Source organism: Echeneis naucrates, chromosome 7, assembly GCF_900963305.1.
Source record: "Echeneis naucrates chromosome 7, fEcheNa1.1, whole genome shotgun sequence".
Classification (NCBI taxonomy): Eukaryota; Metazoa; Chordata; class Actinopteri; order Carangiformes; family Echeneidae; genus Echeneis; species Echeneis naucrates.
In genome coordinates, this window is record NC_042517.1 from 15,355,595 (window position 1) to 15,378,522 (window position 22,928).

The following is a 22,928-nucleotide window of genomic DNA, read 5'->3' on the forward strand; positions in this document are numbered from 1 at the left end:
AGGCAAGGCCAGAGGAATGTCGACTGAGAGGACTAAATCTGGCTTCAACAGGCAGCCTGGTTCTTCACCACATCATCCTCCTCAAACTTTAGGAGCAGTTTCTGAATTAGAGGTTCAGGTAGCAGAAGCTGCAGCTCTTTTCTTGGCCCTCAGGCTGCTGTGTGTGGCTATAATTCATCACTACCTACAGTGATTCCACAAGTGTTTTTTTTTTTTTTTTAATTCAATATGCAAGCTAAAACAATACTGTTCTTTGAATGTATCACATTTAAATGGAGAACAGATTGTGGACATGTTTTACTTCCACTCAGTGGCAGACAGTGTGTTGTTATCTGGAAAGAAGCATGCCACACCTTGTGTTTATTTAAAGTCTGAAATCAAAAACAGTATTGGTGCAGCTGGGGGGTATTCATAGTGTGATCATCGTCCCAACGAGCGGGACGTGATGAAGTTTGTAGCATGAGTTCACATCATGACGCTGCGCCTTTGTAACAACACAGATACTCTCTTTCTCTCTCATGTTATATTTCATATCTGTAAGGGTCACGAGGGGTGCTGCAGCCAATCCCAGCCAAACCTCCGGGTGAGGGCGGGGCACACTGGACAGGTCGCCAGTCTATCTTTGATAGAGAAAGCCAAATATAACACATTCCCACGTGGGTTTCCTCCAGATACTCTGGTTTCCTCCCACCGTCCGAAGACGACATGTTTAGGTCAAGGGGGGACGCTAAAGGACCCGCAGGTCTGAGTGCGAGTGTTTGTCTTTGTCTGTCTCTGTGTGATGGACCGGGGGCCTGTCCAGGGTGTACCCTACTCTCACCCAGTATGAGGTGGGATTCGCTCCAGCACCTCCCGCGACCTGGAAACAGATGAGCGGATGAAGATGAATGAGTAAATGAATGAATGAATGAATGAAACAAATGATGCCCCAAAGACAAAAAGTAAATAAAAGTAAAGCTTTTGGGAAACAAAAAACTAAATACGAGGAAATAAATGTGTGAATAAATAGCTTATTTTCAGTGGAAAAACCTTGAGTGAAAGACAGCTTTTAGCATATCAATGTTTTTTAACCAGACAATTACTTCACAATACTCTAAATGCTTGTTGTGCCAAAATTAGGAAGGGCATATTCTGCCATTAATTCTTTCATTACATTAAAACACACTGTCTGTTTTACCTCTGTGCATTAGTTGTTGTTGTTGTTTTTTTTTATTATTATTTGTTTGTTTTTTCTCCATATGCATGAACAATGAGTTTTCCTGGAAATGTTTCCAGCCTGTTGTTTTGACAGTCAGACTGAAAGCATTGACCTTTATAACTCAATAACTCACTAACACAGTGTTTACTCAGCTACTTGTCATATATTCAGAATAATGCGAGCAGAAAAGTGTGTGTGTTTTATAGTTAAGTGTGTTCTGACTGAACGGGTAGAGATGCACTCTACCCCCAGGTCTGTGTAATACTTTCCCTCATGCTCAAACCTAGTTTTCATTTTTCGGGATTTATAGAGAAGTGCACCAGGGGTGAAAATAAGAATATTCGTTATGAATATTTGTGTGCAGGAGTATATGAAACATTAAGCAATAAACAGCTATTAAAGATTGCAACAATTCACCAAAACGTTGTCAGGAAGCCATTTCGTGCGCTGTAATTCATTGCAACATAAGCACTGAAAATGTAAATGACAGAATGCTGAAATGATATTTTATTGCTGTCAAACCTTGAGAGAGTGAAGTTCAGTCTGAGAATGTACCTTTCTCTTCCATCCTCTCCCTGTCACTCACTTCAGAGCATCTTTAACTGTAGTAACATCTGGTTTCTCTTCATACAAATGACTGATTTAAAGCTCAGTATTTGTCCTCCTCTAGGAAAAACAAAGATCACTAAAACAATGGAAAGTAAATAAGAATATTAAAAAAAAAAAAACATGTGCAGAAGACCTTGATAAATATCTGATTACCCACGTTTTATGTTTTTGATTTCACTGTTTAGACAATAATAAAAATATATTTAAAAGATTTAGCTGTTGCTGCTTTGGCTGTCTTGACGTTCAATCTTCCTGTCAGTATGTGCGTGTTAGTGTGTGTGTGTGTGTGTGTGTGTGTGTGTGTGTGTGTGAATATTCTTTCTTTCAGGATATTAAGCAATGTTTTCGAGCTTGTCACCTGCAGAGTGCATGTTATAAGGAACACATTTCATTACTGTTTGTCACACAAACAATATCTTTGATGGAGGATATCCTGATGGGTTTTTAAAAATGGTGCAGTGGATTAGGGTTTAAGCAGATATACACAATTTTAGCTTGAGGGTTTTAAAACTGCATTATATAAAGTAGGTTCTGGTAACCATTGTGTCTTTTTGAATACTCTAATCAGACTAGCCAAAGATAAACTGCTCATCATGGCTGATTCATAGTGATAAAGAGGATCCAGCCACACATTGTTCAAAACAAAAAACAACTCAGTGTCCTGCAGTCTAACATAATCAGACATTATGCTATGTGGCCTGAGCAAAATGGGTTGACCAGCGGACAAGTGAAAACACAGCAGTCGCTACTCAGATCAAGTGCTTCCTTCTGTCCTTGTAATCATCATCTTCCCCCTTCTGTGTCGCCTCCTCATTTTCCCTCAACAAGATATTCCATAGTGTGTGCACATAGTGTGTGTGCGTGCGCACAAGTTGTATGCAAAACATTCTCCATTTATTTTCGCTCTGAAATATTCAGCACTATATTGTGTGAGCTCCCTGCCAAGACCATAATTCGTGTAGAGCGGATGCAATGGGACAAGGAGAGAAGACCAACAAGGAAACGGACAGCAAATTAAGATAGGTCAAGGCTATGATAAGGGAGAAATGGAAAATAAAAAAAAATGTAAAAAAAAGATAAATCTTTAGTGGACAGCTAGAAAAGAGGTATATGGGGAAAAAAAGAGGAGACAAGGAGGAAATGGATAGTGCCTGCAACTCTCATCCAGTGTCTGATCTGTTGGTGGCAGCGATGACTGATGGAGAAGCACTTTAACTGAAGGTCACATCTGAAGCCCTGCCACTTTAGACTGCCACTGTCACTGGGGAAAGGATAAATAAAGCTCAGATTGTCATGTTTATTCACCCCACCTTCTTTTGTAGCTCTGTCGAAGGAGGAGGGCGAGACAGACAAATGAGGCAGGTTGGAGAAATTGGAAGACAGGAATACCAATAGATGATTCACAGTTGCCTGAGTAGGATTTTTTTTTTTTTGTTGTTGTTGTTTCTTTTTACAAAAGACATTCTCACTGTTCTCACTCTGACGTTCTCAGATTAATATTCAGTTTTAATAAGATAGAGTTGATCCTCTTTGTTATGTGTTATACAACACTATTGATTTTTTTTTTTTTTTTTTTTTTTAATGCGTTCCTGTTATTCAGTCATTTGACTTTCGTCCAAACATTGTTACAATAGGGACAGTGAGTGATGAGGATGGAAGGATAGCTTTTCAAATCCAGCTAAGTAGGATTTCGGTTATCACTGTGATTATTCCTTACAAAAGAGAACAGACAACAGTAGGAGTTACGTAACCATTTGTCATTTGTCAACAAATCATGTAAGTACAACCAAAATAGGGTAAAATAAGTTCCTGGAGGAATACAAAACTGCGGCAGACAACATGTTTCTGAGTTAGCTTTGCCCAGATTGTCACAAGCCTTAAGGACAGCAGTCTGTCACTGCTCCAATGTCCCTCCAGTCTGGCTGGGACACAGAGCCTTTCGTCTGGCCCTGGAACCGGAGCTAGAGCCGGCGGTTCAGATGAGGTTGTTTTCCCCAGGCAGGACAGAATGCTCACGGCCAGACGACCTCACTGCCCAGCCTCTAATATCTGATCAAGAACCATCTGCTGAGGCTGCCAGAGCCCACATCCCCCTCCCCCATACCCCTGACCTCTCCAAGGAGAGCCCGATGGGAAATCAAGCAGTTAGCAGCCTATTAGGATGGTTCTGATCACCATTTGAAAGGAAACGCAACACAACAAAATAATTTCATCATCACAGGGATCTCACTTTTGCAGCTACGTTAAATTCGCAAATGAGGTGATTGATGATGTTGCTCGGCCCCTCTCCCTCTGGTTCTGCATCACCACTTACTGCCTTTGGTGGCGAGTACAAGACGTTCCTTTTTCACAGTTGTTCATCCCCACCTCACCAAAAAAAAAAAAAAAAAAAAGTCATGCTGTGACAAAGTCATTCATTCATAACATCTTTCTGGTCTGTTCTGTTGAAAATATAAATTGCAATGCAAACAATGCAAAAAGCATAGAAGCATTTTATGGTGCACAGAAATGTATTTACAGTAGATTCTCTATTAGTAGATGTGTATTAATCCATATGAAAATTAAGCATATGCATCACAAAAAGTACATAGAGTGTTCAAAGTGCAGTTCACATGAAGTTTTAATGGACTGTGCAAACAGTTTCAGTGTCGTGCAGCAACACTCGCCAGGCTTTGATAACAGTTGGTTAATGGCTAATGTGCCACACAAGAGTGATGCTGCACTTTCTGTTTTCATTTTGTTGCTGTAGTGCAGTAATTAATCCAGCTGAACCCTTTGTGCTCACAAAATAAATGCTTTCCATTTTCATTAATAGACAACTCATTAGTACATAATGAGCAAGAAGGCAGCACTCCCCACTCTCCCTGTGCCGTACATAGCAGATGAGCATGCACTCCACTCAGCTTATTAAAACCCAGGACTGTGTTCTGTCTCCTTGTTTTCTTTAACCGGAAAGGGCACAGGTACACAAATTTAAAATATCAGTTTCATGAATCATGGTATGTTAAAGGTCCCACATTGTAGACAGTTGGGTCTTCTTTTTTTTTTTTTTTTCTTTTTTCCATTATAAAAGACATCTTTGTGCCGTAGTAATACTGTGTAATTAGCAAAACACTAAATCCACGGAAATGCAACTGAGCCAGCAGGACAGTGTTAATTTTCTAGTGTTCCAACAGTCACTCTCTTCATGTTGACCTCATTCCCGCCTTTCAAACTTCTTTCAGTACGAAGCCAAGTGGCTGCCCTGTCACAAAAACATTTTGGAAAGGCTGTACGATGCTTTGATATCAGGAAACCAGTATATGATTACATTTGATATACGTTTTAAATGTGTGTTATTTGGCTCAATTCAGTGCTGACTGACCATTGCGTTGGCATTTGCAAATCGTTCATAGCCAAAAATGACTCTCATACTGTAGTGCAGTCTTATCTCCAAAACTTTAACTCCTATGTCGTCGCTGTCCATGTGAGCATTATTAGACAGGAATTTATCCTCATGACATTATATTGACGTTTTATCAATAGTGTTAAATGATCTGAAGGCAGCTCGTGTCTTTCCACCGTTGTCTGTTCATGAACATTAATACACTATACGAGCGCTGTCACGATTCTCCAAATTCAGTTTAATGTTTGAATTTAAGGTCATGATTCCATTCTCATCTCTCTTTTGGGTCCTTTTATCACAGGTGACTCTGCCATGCATTAATAACTCATTTAAGTTTTTAATTCTTATTTCATGGCATGGTGTCATAAGTGATTTATTCTGTCAGTTGTTTGCAATGTACCACAATAGGATTTTATAGAATTTATTAACAATGCAATGGAACAATAACTTGTTTCACTGGTAAACTGGAAATCTACAACACGTACAGACCTTTGTGGAAAAAGCTTTTTGGGATTTCGAAACATTGTACTTACCACATACTTCCATTTCTGTGAATGCACAGATAGTCATAATCAGATGGAATCGATTTTCTACCTTTGTACCTACTTTGCAACCCTTTCCAGCAGCAATAAGTTTAGCTTTGTCTAGAAGCGATGATTAGCTGTAGGAATTCCCTTCACGATTGGGATCAAATCAAACCTAATTTGTGTATGTAATTAAAACTATTCCCTGAGTGGACTGTTGGAAAGCCACGACTTTAAGAGATCAATACAAGACAGATTTCCAACAGCGGTGTAGTTCAAACAACCTGGTGGGTTTTTTTTCCACTGTATGCTAAGGGGGCAGCACGGCGGTGTAGTGGCCCCACAATAACAAGGTTGCGGGTTCGGCTCCCGGCCTGGGTCCTTTTTGTGCAGAGTTTACATGTTCTCCCCGTGTCTGCGTGGGTTTCCTCCGGGTACTCCGGTTTCCTCCCATCGTTAAAAGACATGCATGTATAGGTTAACTGGCGACGTGAATGCGAGCGTGAGTGGTTGTTTGTCCTTGTGTGTTGGCCCTGTGATGGACTGGCGACCTGTCCAGGGTGTACCCCGCCCCTCGCCCAATGTGAGCTGGGATTGGCTCCAGCAGCCCCATCACCCAGATACAGATAAGGCGGATGAAGATGAGTGAGTGATGTGTATGCTAACGATCAGGGGATGGCTCATACCACTTTGCATCTATTCACCGCACAACAGAGCCCGCACACGACCACAGTCTCACCATTCAGGCTGATTATTTGTCATTTGTAAAAGAATGTGTTTATTATAGAATGGCAGTGATTGCATTCAGTTGATTTTTATCTAACAGTATTTCTAAAGCCATATGTGAGATATTTCTACTGCAAATCATCAACTCCTTTTGTGTTGCATTCCCATTATCTCTTGTGCGTGCATTTAATGACCCCAAAGCATCTGAGGACATTTGAACTCCCAGTGTACAACTGAAGAGATACAAAGCAGCAATCAGTCCAAAACTGAGAATCTCCTCGTTTTAGAAATGCAGTCTACCCTGAAACAACTGCTCTACAGTATATGCGGTCAATTTTGCCAGCTCTCTTGGTCCCAGAGGTCCCATTGAGGAGGCGTGACACGACTGTAAGCAATTGTGAGAGAGATGAGTGTAAATATTGAATTTGTGGAAAGTCTGAAAGTATGAAGATGATGAAAGATGGGAGAAAATTGCACAGCTTATACCATTTCATCACTACTGATGATATAATCTGATCAACTGAAGTTTAACCCATCAGAAAGTTTATGGCTCAAATGCAGTGTGGTACAGGTATATGTCCGGTGCTGGGGGGGGGGGGGGGGGTCACAGAGAGAAAAAGGGTTTTCTCCAGCAAGTGGATATTTGCCTTGTTTGTAATCCTCCATATTCATGTTCATGTTTGACAGATTGTCCAGATTGTGCCAAACTGCAAAAAAAGTGCTGACAACAGATACTGACCGTCTAGGGTTCAAAGTGCTGGTCAGCTTGCACAACACAGCATGTTTTGCACAGTTTGGCAGCCTTTCTGTAATTTGTCATTTGAGAGCATTAAAATCCTATTTTAGCTGTTGGATAATTATCTTTTCTAAGTGAATGGGTCCCATAAGAATTTCTGCTGACAAAAAAAAGTCACATAAAGCCCGGAGTGTCCTTATTGTTTAATTTTAGCAATAACAGTGAAGCAAGATGATGTAAAATTTGTCCTTCAGCTAGCCAGTGGTGACCACTGCGGTTTCCAGTTGGCTGAGGCAGGGTGACGTGGCAAAGCAGAAAGGGGATGGTTGACAACCACATCAGAGAAATTAAAGGAGATACTAATTTTACTGCTGTCTCACTATCCCTGGAATGTATTACTCATCTTCATCACTAAACAAGGGTATTAAAAATGGCCTGAAGCGACTGAACCTCAGTTCTTTGTGTGGGCCAGGAAACAGTGTTATTTTATGGGTTTTATTGGTTATTGGTTGTGTGCCTCACAGATTGTGTTATCTTCCAGTGCACCAGACTTGACAGTAACTCATTGTGTGCAAGAATCATTAATAGATCCTTATTTTATTCTTTATAAGAGCATTTACTGATTCAATCACAAATGGCTTTTCATGTTATTTTTGACTTTCTGTAATGATGTATTATGATGTAATAGTCATCTGACAGACTTGATGATTTTAATCATGAAAAAAATGCCCAAAAATATGCCGTGGTGAATTTTCTTTAACTATGCCTTAATAGCTGTTAGGATCTCTAAGACATATGTGTAAACTACATATATCGTACAAAATTATGTTTGTATGCAGGCCATGTTTTCTCTCCCTGTCCACAGCAGTGCTCCTCCTCCTCTCCCCTTCCTGTTATCCTCTCTGACATTGAAGCACAAAATTTCTGGGAAAGCAAAACAGCTGGATGTTTTTTTATTTATTTATTTATTTTTTAATGCATCGCTGAAATGTAGGTGTGTTAACTTTGCTGTGCTTGCTTCCATTCCTTTACTGTGGCACAGCTGTATTGACTTGCAGTCTGTTTTACACACTAGTCAAACCCACCGGAGAACAACTGTGGGAGCTTGGCCATATTAAAACAGCACTCGCATATTCACTGCAAATTAGTCTCTAAATCCACATGAGCCAGCGATAGCTGGGAAGAATGCAATAATCAATGAGTGTGGCTCTCTATACTTCCCCAAACCACAGAGTTATTTATGTATCCTGACACTTGAGCAGCTTGATATCTTTCCCCCAAGTTGTAGAGAAGAGAGAAGTGCTTCCTTTCGATTACTTAGCACAGTGCCGGTGTGTGTCATTATTCATTATTATTAAAACAGTGTTAATTCAGATCATCTTATTAAAATTGTCTCCAAAACCCCAATATATTGTATGGTAGTAAACAAAAGACAAGGCCGCACACTGCGTAGCATCCTGCTGTTTGCTCCAGGTAGCTGTGCCTAATGACAGTTCATGAATCAATCCATAATTCAAATTATGTCTCATTATACATAGGTATATATTTATGTATATTCAATTTTTTTATCTTCTAGAAGGCCTCACCTTCTCATTATCCAAAGTAAAGTGTTTAACTTCTGGCACACTAATAACAGGTCAGGGTGATGTTGTAATCATCTTAGGCAGGAGTTAGACGATAGTTTCGATTCAAATAAATGTGTGAATCAGTCACTGCAGAAAGAGCAGGCAGCGAGACTTTTCTCTGTTTCACTATCTTTGGAAAATCAACTTAACCTAATCTATACTAAGAGTTAGCGTTCGCATTTTTAAGACCGTGTGCTTGTAGTGTGAGTGCTTGCCTGAACATGTCTTTTTGAGATACTGTACATTTTCCTTTTAAGTAACAAATTACAAAAAAAGAAAGAAAAAAAAAAAAAAAAAGCTGCATAAGGGCCAGTGGTTATGACATGTTGGATAATATTTTATTGGCTATGTGGCTGCCCCGAGGGTTTTAACATTGGTGAGAGTTTGTAAGCCTTTGGGGTGAAAAGGAAATGGACCAAGGATTTTCTTTTAGTGATAAGGTTGACTGCGCCGGGCTGTGAGAGTGCTTCACTAACTAATTATTTGAAGCCTCCTCTCAGATTAGGGTAGACATGCAGAGCTTATGGACAGTCACATAGCGGACAATCAGACCATGTAATAACCAGAGGGCCAATGTTTGCTCAAATCCACTGTAACACCTCACAAAACAAAAGTGTGTAAAGCCCTAATGCTCAGTCCAATCCCACGCCACACTGCCTTGATAAATACTGATGCCACCCCCACAATGGACGCTGTCTTTACTCTGGCAATTAGGCAGGGCTTTGGATTATCAGTTCCTCAGCCCAGTACACCACAAATCCATCCGGATTCAATTATTCCCCTCCCATGTCTGTGGCGAGTTGGGCTCTTTGGGCACATGGCCAGTAGAGAAATGTTCTAAAGGATTTGAACTGCTGAAAGCACAAAGTTATTAAAAAGGAGACAAATACTGTATTTTTTTTATTTTTTTATTTATTTCATTTATTCTTCAGTTCCTGCAAGTTTGACACATCTATTAAATAAATATGAAACCTAGTGAGCAAGCAGACGCTGCCCTGGTAAATATTTTATTAGGACAATAAGCTAAATTTACAGTATTTTTCTCCTCTCTTGGACTAACATTCTTCCATTTTTGGGTTCTTTGTGAAGGTTCTGTGTTGTATAAAACACGTGTTGCAGTGCATCCTTCCCTTCAAGCAGCCCATGTTTTGATCCGTGCCTTTTGGGCCATGAGTGTCTCTAGTGGGATCCGAGTGAGAACCTAAAATGTTTACGGAAAACATTTGATTTGTTCTGTCTAGCTGCACATCACTGGCATTATTTGTACTTATTAGAAAGCTCACTCAAAGTAAATTGTGTGAGAGAGCAAGGATTTCAGGGGTCTAGAGACTCTCTCTCTCTCTCTCTCTCTCTCTCTCTCTCTCATCTTTCTTCTGGAAGTCTCTCTTCCATGCACTTGCTCACATGCCTTTTTTTTTTTTTTTTCCCATCCACCTGTACATGCTGTCTTTATGGGATGCAGAGAAACTGTTGTGCATTTATACTCTGTTCCCCCGTGTGTGTTTGAATAGTCAGCCGAAACTAAATGTGAATGATCACGGTTAAGTGGATATTCCTCACGGGTCTGAGATTAGAGATCTCACCTTGTGTGTGTAGCCCCGCTCCCACCCCGTCGTCTAAGCACCGCGTTTCAAAGTGTCTGCTATACAAAAGTCTGTCAACTCCTAACGCATTCCTCTGTCTCTCCTCTCTTATATCTGCAGATACCACGGTGTCGTCACAGAAAGGTAAGGCTGCCCGTGCATCCCGTTGCATTTTCAGACGGGTGTCATGTTGGTGTGTCGTGGTGCGTCTGTGTAGTTTCAAAGTTTTTGCTAATGAGATGAATAACATTTCCTGGTGTTGTTGATGCTGATTCGAAATTGAGTCATGCAGTGTTTCCGTCACAGAACAATCTGTTTGATTACAGTCAATCACTCACACCTACTGACACCTAGATGAAATTATCCCGCTACTCCTCAACAAGAGACAGCCCACAGTCTGTTTAAGGATTGCTTGGAAGTCTTGTATTCATACTAATCACAGTTCTGTGTAAACTCCTCCACACTTCCATGTCTACGTTAATGGGAGGTTTTTGGGGAGGTTATTGATTTGTTTTGCAGAGCGGATAGTGGGGTGTGTGTGGGTTGGAGGGGGTTGTTTTGATGATGGGGGGCAGACAGTCAAAATGTCTAAATAGCTCCAGGGGTCTTGTTCTGAGTGGCGGCCTGCAGGTGTTACCCCGAGCAGTCCCATCCCTCTGCTCCTCATAGCCGAGCTACAGTAACGGTGGAGGGTGTGACACGCTCTGTGATTGCAAAGCAGAAGCAGACAATCACTCAGGAGTACTCCCTGCTGATAGTGTTGAAACTTTCTTTGACTCCCTGCTGCGCTTATAAGAACTTGGCTTTTGTTTTGCACGAGTTCATATCAGATCAGAAGAGAAATGCAGGTGAAAACATTTTCATTGTCACCTGGGTCTGATATAATGTGTGCAGCATGTATATTTGAAATACCTGAACAGCGGGAGCGTTTGGGAACATGTTGACATTTTTTCACCTTACAAGGCTCCAGATCTGTTGAAGCTGCTTGTAGACACAGTGCACGAGGCAATGACAGACCAAATCTGTGTGACAGCTCAGACTGACTCACTAACCCACACACACACTGCTGTGAGGGCTGTGTATGTGATGACGATTCAGCGTGCAGTGCTGTCAGATGGGCCTATAAAGGTAAGTGATGTGGGTTGCCCAAGCCACGCGCTCTGATTAATGTTGAAAGGGAGCAGAGGCTGGCTCGCCGTACATCAACCCTCCACAGCTGCACTTGCATATATTTCTGAATGAGAGGGAGATAAATAAGGCCACACAACCCCGGCGGTGAAAAAATGCGCACCTTTTTGTCAGCTTGTGTGCTTGTCGATCCCTGTCTCTGACTTGTGTGTTTACATGCCGTTCTTCCTGTCCAGGATGCCCAGTTCAAATTTTTTTCAGTGAGAGTTCCCCCCAACCCCACCCGCTGAGAGTGTCATGGAGAAAAATAGCCCGCCGTATTCATTCATACACTGTGAGTTATAGATGGCTATGCAGCTGTGACAGTGCCATTGGTACTGAAGAGGCATAGGTCCTTGAGGCAAAGATAATGTACATAAACCATGTGTTTGAGTCAGCCCATCTCTTAATGGACTAGACATACAAGTGTGTGTGTGTGTGTGTGTGTGTGTGTGTGTGTGTTTGCGTTAGACAAAGAAAGATGGGATAAGGGCGACATGTGTGTCCACTGGCTATGCCCACAGTCGCAATCCGTCAGTATTCATCATCAGACAGCTCGGGCTTATACCTGCTTAAGGAGAAGAATGTGATAGTTCATGTGTTGGGCTGAAGACAGCATGGAGTATTTATGTCCAGATACTCAGACTGTGGCTGATGAACCTTTCCTGTTGTTTTCCCCCAATATCATGATTAATACGGAAGCTCATTATAATGTGACCTTATGCTCCAGTTCTTTACTTCTGAGGATCATCCCCACTATCTAAGCCCCTCGACATGATATCCTTTATCCAATAGCTTTCCACCCCCTAAACAGTCTTCCTCCCTCTCTGCTGCCAAATGAAGTATATTTATGGCACCTGTGCTGGAAAAACAGTCTCTAGGAGACGTCCCTCTAATTTCATTTTCAAAATGCCAGCAATAAATTTATCAAATGGGCTGAATCGAATTGGAGTCACACGCAGTGCCATCCGTCATGGGCTGTCCCTCAGGGGCCTGTGGGCGTACTTAAGCCAGCCAAAAACCTCTGCTGGCAAGAAAAAAAGGCTGGCTGAGTGGGGAGTGGGGGGCCTGTAGGAGGGAAACCAGACGAATGTACTGGGGGAAATATGCTGAGACCAAGAATGTGTGTGCATATCTTAATGCACTCCTATGCATATGCGCAGGCATGCATTATCTTGTGCATGAGTGTGGATGCATATATGCACACAGAGGTCAGTGGCTACACCCGCAACCTACAGTTGCTAATTCTTTAACTCACCGGAGCCGCACGCTGGAATTTCAGTTAAGCACTTTGGCTCTAGATGTGCCGCTGTAAAAATTGATTAATTGCACCGCGTTAATTGATTGTTTTGCTCATTTTGCATTTGCAAATCCCTCACAGTTCAAACAGCACTTTGAGCTTCATCCCTCCCCTGCCTCTGAACACCCCAGGTTCACACGCTCTCTGCCCTCCCATTTCCTTCACATTTCCTACTACTTCATCCTCCTTACCTGGCATTGGCACCTTAGCCTCTCTCTCTGAATGTCTTTGTCCCTGATTCCCTTTTGTTTCCCCCATGCTTCCCACTGCCTGCCTTTCGTTCTGCTCTCAGCATTTATCGCCGTGCAGGTTAAGCCAGGCGTGAGTGAGGGTAAAGCAGCTTAGTACTAACAGGAGCTAATAAAGTCAGGCCCTGGATTCCTCTGACGGGGATCAGTGGCACTACTTTGTGAAGCCTGTCAGCATTTAATGATTAGATGAAACATTCAGACACCCACTAAGAGAAGACAGGCCACACTGATGTGTGGTAATACCCGACCACGGTCTCTCTCAGGCGGATCAACAAACATTTATGCATGTGCACGTATTTGCCACGCAGGCTCATACAGGACATACATCCACTCCCACTCCCACTTTGCAAAGGTGTTGATTGATGACTCAAATATGGCATCAAGGGTATAGACAGCAGTGACTGGAAGAAAAACGAATGACACAGATTTGGAGAACAAGCAACCCGGCTATTAATTCCTGCTATGTGCAGCAAGGTAAAAAAAAAAAGTTAGCTGCATGAGAACGTTTTCCCCCTCGCCTTCTTGATAAGATTGTAAACAATTCTTCGCATGCATCGTGCATATCCCTGTGTCTCGTTTCAGCAAAAAAGCTTGGTAAGATGATCAGTCAAACGGCCAACATCTTAGAGCCTTGTTCGAACATTTCAAGATTCGTCGCTGATTCATTCTAAAACCTATTCAATTAAGTTCTCCTTCTCCGAGTCCACACACAGCAGCTTAATATGTGCTCGTGTCGGAGTGCGTGTTGTTAGTATGTCAGGAAATGTGGGAGTGCATTTGTGTGTTTAAATACTAAAGCAGAGAAATAGAGTGGAGAGTTAATGGCTTGGTCAACAAGCTGCCTTACTTGTCAGAGCCAACGGGTGCCTGCAAGGTTTTGGCAGATTTTTGTCCCATTAGCCACATGTGCTAATTTGCCTGTCAACTAACATCTAGACAAGGACACTATTCTCTTCTTAACTTCCTTTCACTCTCTCCCCGACCCCATCGTCTCCAAGTTCCATAATTTTCGGATCTCACCCTCATTACATTTTCCTCAACGTCTTCCTTCCACTGCTAAATTGGAACCAGAGTTTGTCCTCACACCAGTAATTTCACTTTCTTCAAAGTACCTTGAAGAGTCTCAAGACACAGAATTCGAATTAAATGTATGTGCATTTCTTCCTATGTGTGGCTGCTGCTACAGACCTCTCATGCCACTTGTGCTATAGAAAGACCCCTCAAAAGTACTTAGGGAAACTACTTGAAAGTGTAGTTTTACAAGGTAGCTCTTTATATCCAGAGAGGTTCAATTATGGCAAAGACACCATGGAAAGAAGGTGATTGTAACTCCAGTTAGTTGGAGCAAAAGTTAGTTAGCTGTCCTCCCTGAAAACTGTCATTGTTAAACACATTACCACCGACGATCAAAGGCGAACAAATTGAGCTTTAAGGTCTCATGTGGTTTCATGTCTGACTTGTTTTAACAGACGATGGCTTTGAAATGTTGTCGTGCGGCTAAGGTCGCTGGAAAAATTTCAAGCTAATTAATAATTTATTCAAAGTTTCTTCCAGCCTTCAGTGATTGTTTGGTGACTGTAATAGTTGGCTAGACGCTACAAGTCACAGCAACGTAGACAAAAAACATCCCAAGTTGAACTGAAGACACCAAAAGACAGAATAGGTAAGAAACTAGAGAATTGCTTTACTTTGGCAGCTCACTGTTCAATGCAGCATTTAGGAAGGCCCAGGGTGTAATTACCATAACTGGTAACTGGTAATCATAATAGTGTAATGCTCATGCGATCGCCTTAGCTATTAACAGCCTTATTAATCCAGCTCCAAAACGCCTCCCTGACTCTGTGGTCACATCAAAGTGTGATGAGTTGGCAGAGTTACTAAAAGATAACATAAATCTATCCTGCTCGCTACATCTTGTAATCATTATAGCAGTAGTGTGTCTTTTTAGTCACACACAATACTGAACAGGTGCAAATCTTTGTTTATTTGATTCTAAATGCAGATCGAAAACCATTCGAGTAATTTTAACAAGCAGATTGCTACACAAAATCCGTGGGAGAGAGACTGTTCTTTTTTAATTTCAAAAAAAAAAAAAAAAAAAATTACAGCCGAAGCAACACTTGGAATATTTATGAAAACACGTCTTTTAATCACATTAGCTTGGCTTAGAAGAGCAGAACAGGCACATGAATGTGATATTATTTCATCACAATATGTTCCAAAAATAATTTATGTTAATTCATAATTTATTTATAATTTATGATATTTGAAAGGAAGTGAGCTTGGGTGATTATTGCTATAACTTTCAAAACTTCAGGTGCACTTTATTACTAAATTTGAGTAATTTATAATTTTTTTTTATCAAGATTTCCTTTAAATTATTTACATTGACTCAACCATCACTTTACAGACTTAACTAGGTGACTGTAAAAGTACGGTGGAAATTATTTTTAGTGAAGCCATTTGGATAATGGGAAAAACGTATGGCTTTACATGAGTTGTTGTCTCACTTCCCTCAAAACATAATGACAAAATCAAGTATTGTATCAGGTGAAAGAAAAGAACTTTGCTGATCACAAAATGTGTCATGTGTTAATACAGTTGCTGCTTTGTGTAACTGTGTCTACCTCTTACAGTCTAGAATACATTTCATTAATGTGAAGTAGGGAACTAAGACTAATGCGTATCTCTACTATATAATTAATGGCTCATTCTTTTCCAATGCAGGAGTTGTACTTCAGCATTTTGCATATTTCTGTAAATGGAAGAGCGTCAGGCTGGTAATGGAGCTGTATCCCTGTAGGCCCCTGATGAAGGTGTTTGGGCAGGGGAAACTTTTAAAACTGGTCAGCTGGGTGAAAAAAAAAAAAAAAAGTATTATTAAACAGATAAAAGCTCCCTCACTGAGCAGTTGATCGATCCCATTAATCTAGACAGGAAGCAGGAACTAGTCAAAGAGGGCAAAAAACAAACATACCAACAAATACAAAAGGCATCTAATGGTTGATTTATGCGTAGTTTTTTGTTGTTGTTGTTTGTTTTGTTTTTTTGTTTGTTTTTTTTTTTGCACATCTGTTCACTCCACAGGATGAAAAAGAATGGAGGAAACAAATGACCCTTTCATTTCTCATCTAGCCATCATCAGGTCATAAATTGGCCATGATGATGAGGAATTTTCTTTTGGTTTTTATTTAAAACCCGCTGAACACATGACATTTGCATCAACCTGGGTTTTGTAAAATTGTATCATTGTACACTGATGTAGCATTTGGCATTGTTACTGTGAGCGGTACTGGCCTACTGGTTCTAAGATCTAGCTCAAAGCACCAGCCACTGCTGTACAGCCTGACAGAGCCAGCAGTGTTGCTGCCGATTCTTCTTTTTAAATCTGCCAACTTTTCCCACAGCCACCTTTTATGCTATGCTGTGTATTGAATGACACATCCCCACCCACCCCATGTTTTTTTTTTTTTTTCCTTCCGCTGTGTGCACTCTGCAGGAAAGAAGGATCAATACAGATTTGATGTTGTCTATATTGCATCCATGAGGCGAACTAATAAGGTCCTGTATGTACAGGATTGAAATGCCAGCAGAGGCCATTGCAGGTTTCGCTGTGAACTCCCAAGAGAGATATTTCAATATCTGTGAGTGGAGTGGCGGAAAAAAATAGGTTACGAATTCTGTCACCTGTGAATGAAGCTGAAGGTTTTTTTTTTTTTTTTTTTTTTTTTAAACAACGTGAAATGTGTGTTATTGCTCACAGGACGCTTACAATGCGTTTTGTTTGCCAGGATAAACTCAGCAGCATGTCCAACTGAGTGTTAGCCAGAGATAAAGATAAAGACAAAACCCACAAAGAACACGATGAGCAGATGCTCATCTTAGACTCATTAAGGCTCTCTGGGCACTGAAACATTTTCCAAGCAAAGACAGAGTATGCAAAAGCTAAGACAAGTTTAACAAAAAAGGAACAGGGTTGCAATTAAAGTGATCACCACTCTTTTTTTTTTTTTTTATACAATCCTGGTCTTAAGCCCCAACTGCTAATTATATGCCAGGACAGCCTCTTCCCTTGAATAATTAAGTAAATGTAATATCCTGTTCTGCACAGTTGGGTGCAACACTGATTGCACTGGTGGATTGAGGTTTCGGGCCATCTACACAGGCTGTGGTGTAAGTCATGGTTTCCCAACCCGCAGACCGGTACCTGGCAGAACCAGGCAGTGAAAACCTGTTGGAAGCAAAAGGGATTGCGCTGCATTGTCTATTCAAAATCATTTCCACTGAAATGCAAAAACTACATCACATATCACAAGAAAATTTGCATTCCTTTAGATGTGAACGTTCAACAAACTGATTTCATCTTTTGAAAATAAAATAAATATGCAGCAAAAACATTTTATTCTGCTGTGGCATCATGTCAGGGCCAAAGGCGCTGTAGTCTGCAGTTCTTTTTAGAACTTATGGTATCAATTTATGGCTGATATGGTATCACCAAAGCCAAGAAGACTTTTGATGTCGGGGAGCAGTTGATCCTTCCATCTGCAAAGGACAATTGTTGACAATGGTTACCTTTTTTGAGAAGCTGCAGCTCACAGAGTTGGCAATGTCCCTCTGTCGAACAACACAGTTAAGAGGAGAGTAGATGAGATGTTGAAAAGCAGCTGAGAGGCTCAGAACATCCCTGTGGTATATAGTTCAGGTGGAAAACAGGACAAATCTATTAGTGGATGTTAAGTATACCCATCATATAGTTAAATTCTTGGATGAATACATGTCAGGAAGACTCGGCTGGGACAGCTTTGTCGGTGACCAGCAATGACTGGGTCGTCATCTGGTTTAACTGCTGGTGTGAAACAAGTTTCCCCAAGCTGCCAGTCCACTCATTGTTTCATCCATCGTGAAGACTGTCGCTGCTGCTCAACCAGGTGATGAATGATGGGGTTAAAATCAGTTATGTCAAAACACGCGCGCTGAATACACGTTTATTTTAACAGCTTTGTGACAGCACGGACACAGAACACTGGTGCTCATTCTATGTATGGCGGTTCAGTGGCTGTCCCGAAGTAAAGCTCCAACTCGTGTGTTTGGTCTCTGGACTCAGTATTAGTATTCCCCCCCCCCCCCAAGAAGCACTCTCCACTAGCTGAACATTTTAAAGACAACGACTGGCTGGCAAAAGACTGCAACAAGCTCAGTCTGTCACTTTAAGGTAACACATCTAAAGATAAAACTGCTTCTTTCAAGCAAAACTGTATCCCTGGACAGAAAGAGTGGAAAAAGGGTGACGTGTTCATGAGCACATGATGCGGGATCACCTGCAAGCACTGTCAACCACTCCCATTTTGGAGAAAAATTTCTCCCCCTACAATGCAGCCAAGGATAGGGATGGAATGGATACACAATCTATTTATTTCGGAACCATCAACCAAATCATCAGAAGAGGATAAACTACTGGAGTTAAAAAAAAAATCAATGCCGCACTAAAGACTCTATTCACATCCCTCTGGATTAAAGTTCTAGCCATGGCTCGCCATAATGGCATTGACGACCTTGATGACATTCCAATCTACATACTTCTATGAGGACCGATTTTCTGCCCTGACAGCTACCAAGACAAAACTGTGCAGCAGACTGCCTTTCGCTGACACACACACAGTCCCCAGAAGGCAGGTTCAGGGATCACACAGGGTTTAAGGTTAAATTATTGTTATCAGGTAACACGGCCGCCCCAAAGTGCCTGTGTTACCACCCCCCCCACCCCCTGGGTCTGTCAGAAGTGTGACAACTACTGTCCAGTCCGTGTTGTCAAAGGTCGGAAACCCCTGATCTAAGTGTCTATGTAGAGATAGGCCGCAGTTTATCAAAACTGTTCTGTCGTTGGTAGAGCCATATAATTTAAAAGGCAAGTCAGCTTTGTTTCTGTTGGTGCGTGGCAGGTCTGGAAGGTTAGAGCAGGGCTGCCCAGAGATATGTGGGGAGTTGTATGGTGTCGCCCAGGAACAGGGCTACAGCACTCCAATGGAGCAAATGTCTGTCTGTCATGATTCAACAGTGTGTTATTGTCTCAGGACGACCTGCTCCGAGTCACTTAGATGCTTCATACATCTTTGTCTGTTTACTGACAAACCGCCACAGATGGAGTTGAAGCCCTACAGTGCCGGCATTACCAGGGAAGCAGGTGGCATATTGCTTTCAGTAGTACTACTCCTATGTAGGCCTGCTCAGCACAGGGATGTGGCCAGCTCGGATTGTCTCAGTGGGGGGGGGGGTGCAGAGGGAGAGGACATCTGTCTGTTACATACACTGACACTTCTGAAACCTGGGAGAAAAAAAAAAAAAAAACTGTGCTTATGGGCTTGTGGTGGATTTTTTCGTATGTTGCCGAAACATGGAAAAAACAAAAACAAACAAACAAAAAAAAAAAAAACATGAAACATCGCCTTAGCCATTTGCTAAACCAATCCGCCATAAATTAAATGCTAGATTTGACAGTACCTTTTGAAATAGTTTTTACCCTGTCCACACTCCTGGATTTCCTCTATTTGTATTTATTAATGACTATAAACTTCTGAGGGAGGAAATGTGAATATTCATTCAGATGCCCATAATGAGATAAACACATCTCCCGACTCCACAGTCACAGTAATTAAGCAGCCTTTTTCCCTCCACGGTGCTGTGCTCTCAAACCTCATCAGCTGCTCAAAGGCATGTCACCGCAGTTATGGCAGATGGGTATTCTTGAGCCAAAAATAAATAAGTTGATATGGTTTTTAAAGGAAAAAAATGCAAAAGGGAAGAAAGTTGAGCCATTTGCTTCTGATGGACTGCTGTGGAAGCATCTCTTTATTCTTTGTTCAGACTGGTTAATTTTCGGTCCGAGGGATGGGTGTAATCCAAGAGTTTATTACCGAATCTCAGATGCAAAGACGATCCATTTTCTGACACCAGAGAGGGCCAAGAAAATGAATCGAGGTTTGGACAAATTGGCATCACTCACATGAGTGCAGCGGGGAAGAAATTCTTTAGATATAGAAGTCAAATCTTCCATCGCCTCTTCCGGGGTTTTTTTCTTAACTGTTCCAATTTTACTTTTCGCACATCGGATGCTGCACGCCTTCCGTTTGGCCTTATGTATTAAGGTTCAGTTCTGCGTAATTGGAAGACAGAAAGGGAGTGGAGCAAAAAGGCAGATAGGAAAGTATTACAATGTTAGGCGTGTTTACTCCATCAGGTATTCAGGTCCTCCATCCCTTCTCCAAAGATTATAGAATTCGCGCAGGTTTTCTCCCTTGCTGCTTTGAAACCAAACAAAGAAAGGCACTGGGGGGCATAGTCCTTTGAAGACCACTGCAGGAGTAAGAAAGTGCAACCGCAGTGAATAAACACACATCTCATAACCAAATGGAGGAGGAGGAATTCAAGCCTTCCACAACATTACAACAAGCAGTTGACACCTGTTTTTAAGTATTGCTCTGATGCCCTGTCACCCTGGTTCCCTGATTTCCTGATGGGATCGCAGATTAACTGTTGGCAAATGGCAAACTAATAAACATCAGTCTAGTGTACAAGGTCAGATCAAGGATTGATCTCCAAAAGAAAGAAAAAAAAAAAAAGTAGCAGTATTTATTCATTTGGCATATTCATTTGATTTTTGCAAGTAAACGGAAACCCCACGGTCACCTTCCTATTGTGCTCAAACAGCCTGAACTCTTGAGCGTAATTTCTTCTGTCACTTTAAGTAACCGTTTTGCACTCAGTAGAAATCAGTATAACAAATCACTGTTCAAATCTACGCGTGTTTCCAGTCAGCTTGTTTACCCTGGGGAAAGACATAGCACCTTGGTAAGGTAGGCCCAGATGGATTATTCTAGGCTAATTCCAAGCACAAATCAGCTCGCAGGCATCAATAATTCATGCGCGCGTCTTAGAAAAGTAAACACTGCTTTGGCCCATTAGAGAAAGCAGAATGGCATGATGCCATAATGGCAAAAATACTGTATGCAACTTAACTCTGCAAATAGGGGCAGGTTTCTGTAGTGGCTACAGAAAGCAGTGCTGTTGCACTATATGGAAATGCAAAACTCATTAGGGGAAGTAAAATCTTTTGTTGACCTGTAACCAGTATGACCTGATGCAGCGTATTGATGCTAAAGATGACGGTAGTGAGAAGCAATTAGAGTGACATCTGGTGCTGAGATGTGTCAGATTCTGGGGATTGATCTTCTCTGTCAGCTTCCTTTCCTTGTACTTCAGACGCATTCTCTTTCAGCCATTAAATGCATATAGCGTAAATACTAAAGAGGATCACACTCCTGTATTGTTCCTTTTTGCTCTCTCTTTTCTCTTCCTACAGCTATCATTTATGCATTGCCTTTCTCTCCCTCTTCCCCTCAGCCAACTTTTCCATGCTCGTAATTTATGTATTTTATTTTTTTCCCTCGGCTTGCTTTTGATACTGAGGCAAAGGGGAGTTGCTGGATGTTCGGCGTGTTTACGTGGCTTTTAGCAGTTCCCCATCCTCAGCACTGCAATTCCCATCTGAACAATGCAAGACAGAGAGTGGTCTCTGTCTGTGTGTGTCCAGGATGCTCATGAGAAATAGAGGAGGTTCATGTGCTCTGTCTCTGTCAGTTGTATTACAGTCTACTTGTCTGTCTGCGTTCCCTTCCTTTTCTTATTCTTTTTCTTTCATTTTGTAATGCTCGGGAGATGGCCTTCTCGCTGCAAACAGCATCTGTGCAGGAGAATAATAGCATTTATAATCTTTCCCCAGAGAGTCAACGGTGGAAAACAGTCTCCTATTTCCTTTTTTTTTTTTTTTTACTTTGCATGTCAGAGTTTCAGACATATGATTTATCAGGACCACAAGAGCATGCTCTGGATTTTCTCAAACTGCTTCAGCATCAAATCACAACAGTAACTCGAATCCTACATTTGCTTCTGTGTGATGCTGTCTGTCCACATTTTTTTTTTTCTCTCTTTCATTTCCTCTGCCTACATCCTTTTAAGGACACTGTGGCTTATCAGGGCACCAGATTGGATTTCATGTGGAATAGTTTTCTTTAGTTGTAAATACGTGGCACATATTCCTTCCTTTTAACCTCTGCTTAGATTGTCAGACTCCCTTAAAACCCTCGCAACAGGTACAACATTTCGTAGGCGGAGTAATATTATTCCAACACCATATGTTAGGAAAGTTTTATTGATGTAGCATTTTGTGACAGGTTTCCAGACACATGGGCTTATGTCTCAATGCAAAGAGGGGTGAGACAGACAGTTGGAGGGATCCCAAGTAGATTCAATGCTTGCTCTGTAGGTGTGAAAAATATTTGTGTGTGTGGTTAGAGCATGGTCTCGTGTGTGCACGCAGTAGTGTGTGAAAGTTATTGCGCTTGCTGCAGCTCGCTCCGTTAGTGTGTGGGGATTCTCGTGTTCTGCTCCCAGCCAGAGGAGACCAATTAAAGCCATCAGGCAGCGTCAGGGGAACCAGAGTGTTCTCCGAGCCTGCAGAGGCAGAGTACAGAGCTTTTAGACCGGCTCCATGCATCCTGCTGTTTTGGCCCTGCACCGTCTGTGATTCTGGAGCAATTACAGTACAGGTACACACTCCACTCAATGATCCATGAATGAATTCACAGTTTATTCCTGTTGTTTATGTGTATTTTTTGGTTTTAGCTTTTATCATCATAATTATCATCACCCCTCTGCCCCCACTTAATCCCACTCGTACCCACAAGGGGCTGGGGCAGTGGGCAGAAGGGGGAATTTACCACAGGATTTGGAGCACATAGACTGCTAGTTATTTCTTAAGGTCCATTTCT

General features: G+C 41.6%; 1 protein-coding gene across 2 annotated transcripts in view; it reads left to right on the top strand.

The window, feature by feature from the left end:
- Positions 1–22,928, top strand: part of LOC115046143 (cadherin-4-like) — a 226,126-nt gene that overhangs the window by 85,840 nt on the left and 117,358 nt on the right. For both annotated transcript variants that reach the window (XM_029506308.1, XM_029506309.1), the window contains exon 3: positions 10,507–10,530. In XM_029506308.1, coding sequence (XP_029362168.1) covers positions 10,507–10,530 — 24 coding nt within the window. The remainder of the gene's footprint in view (positions 1–10,506; positions 10,531–22,928) is intronic.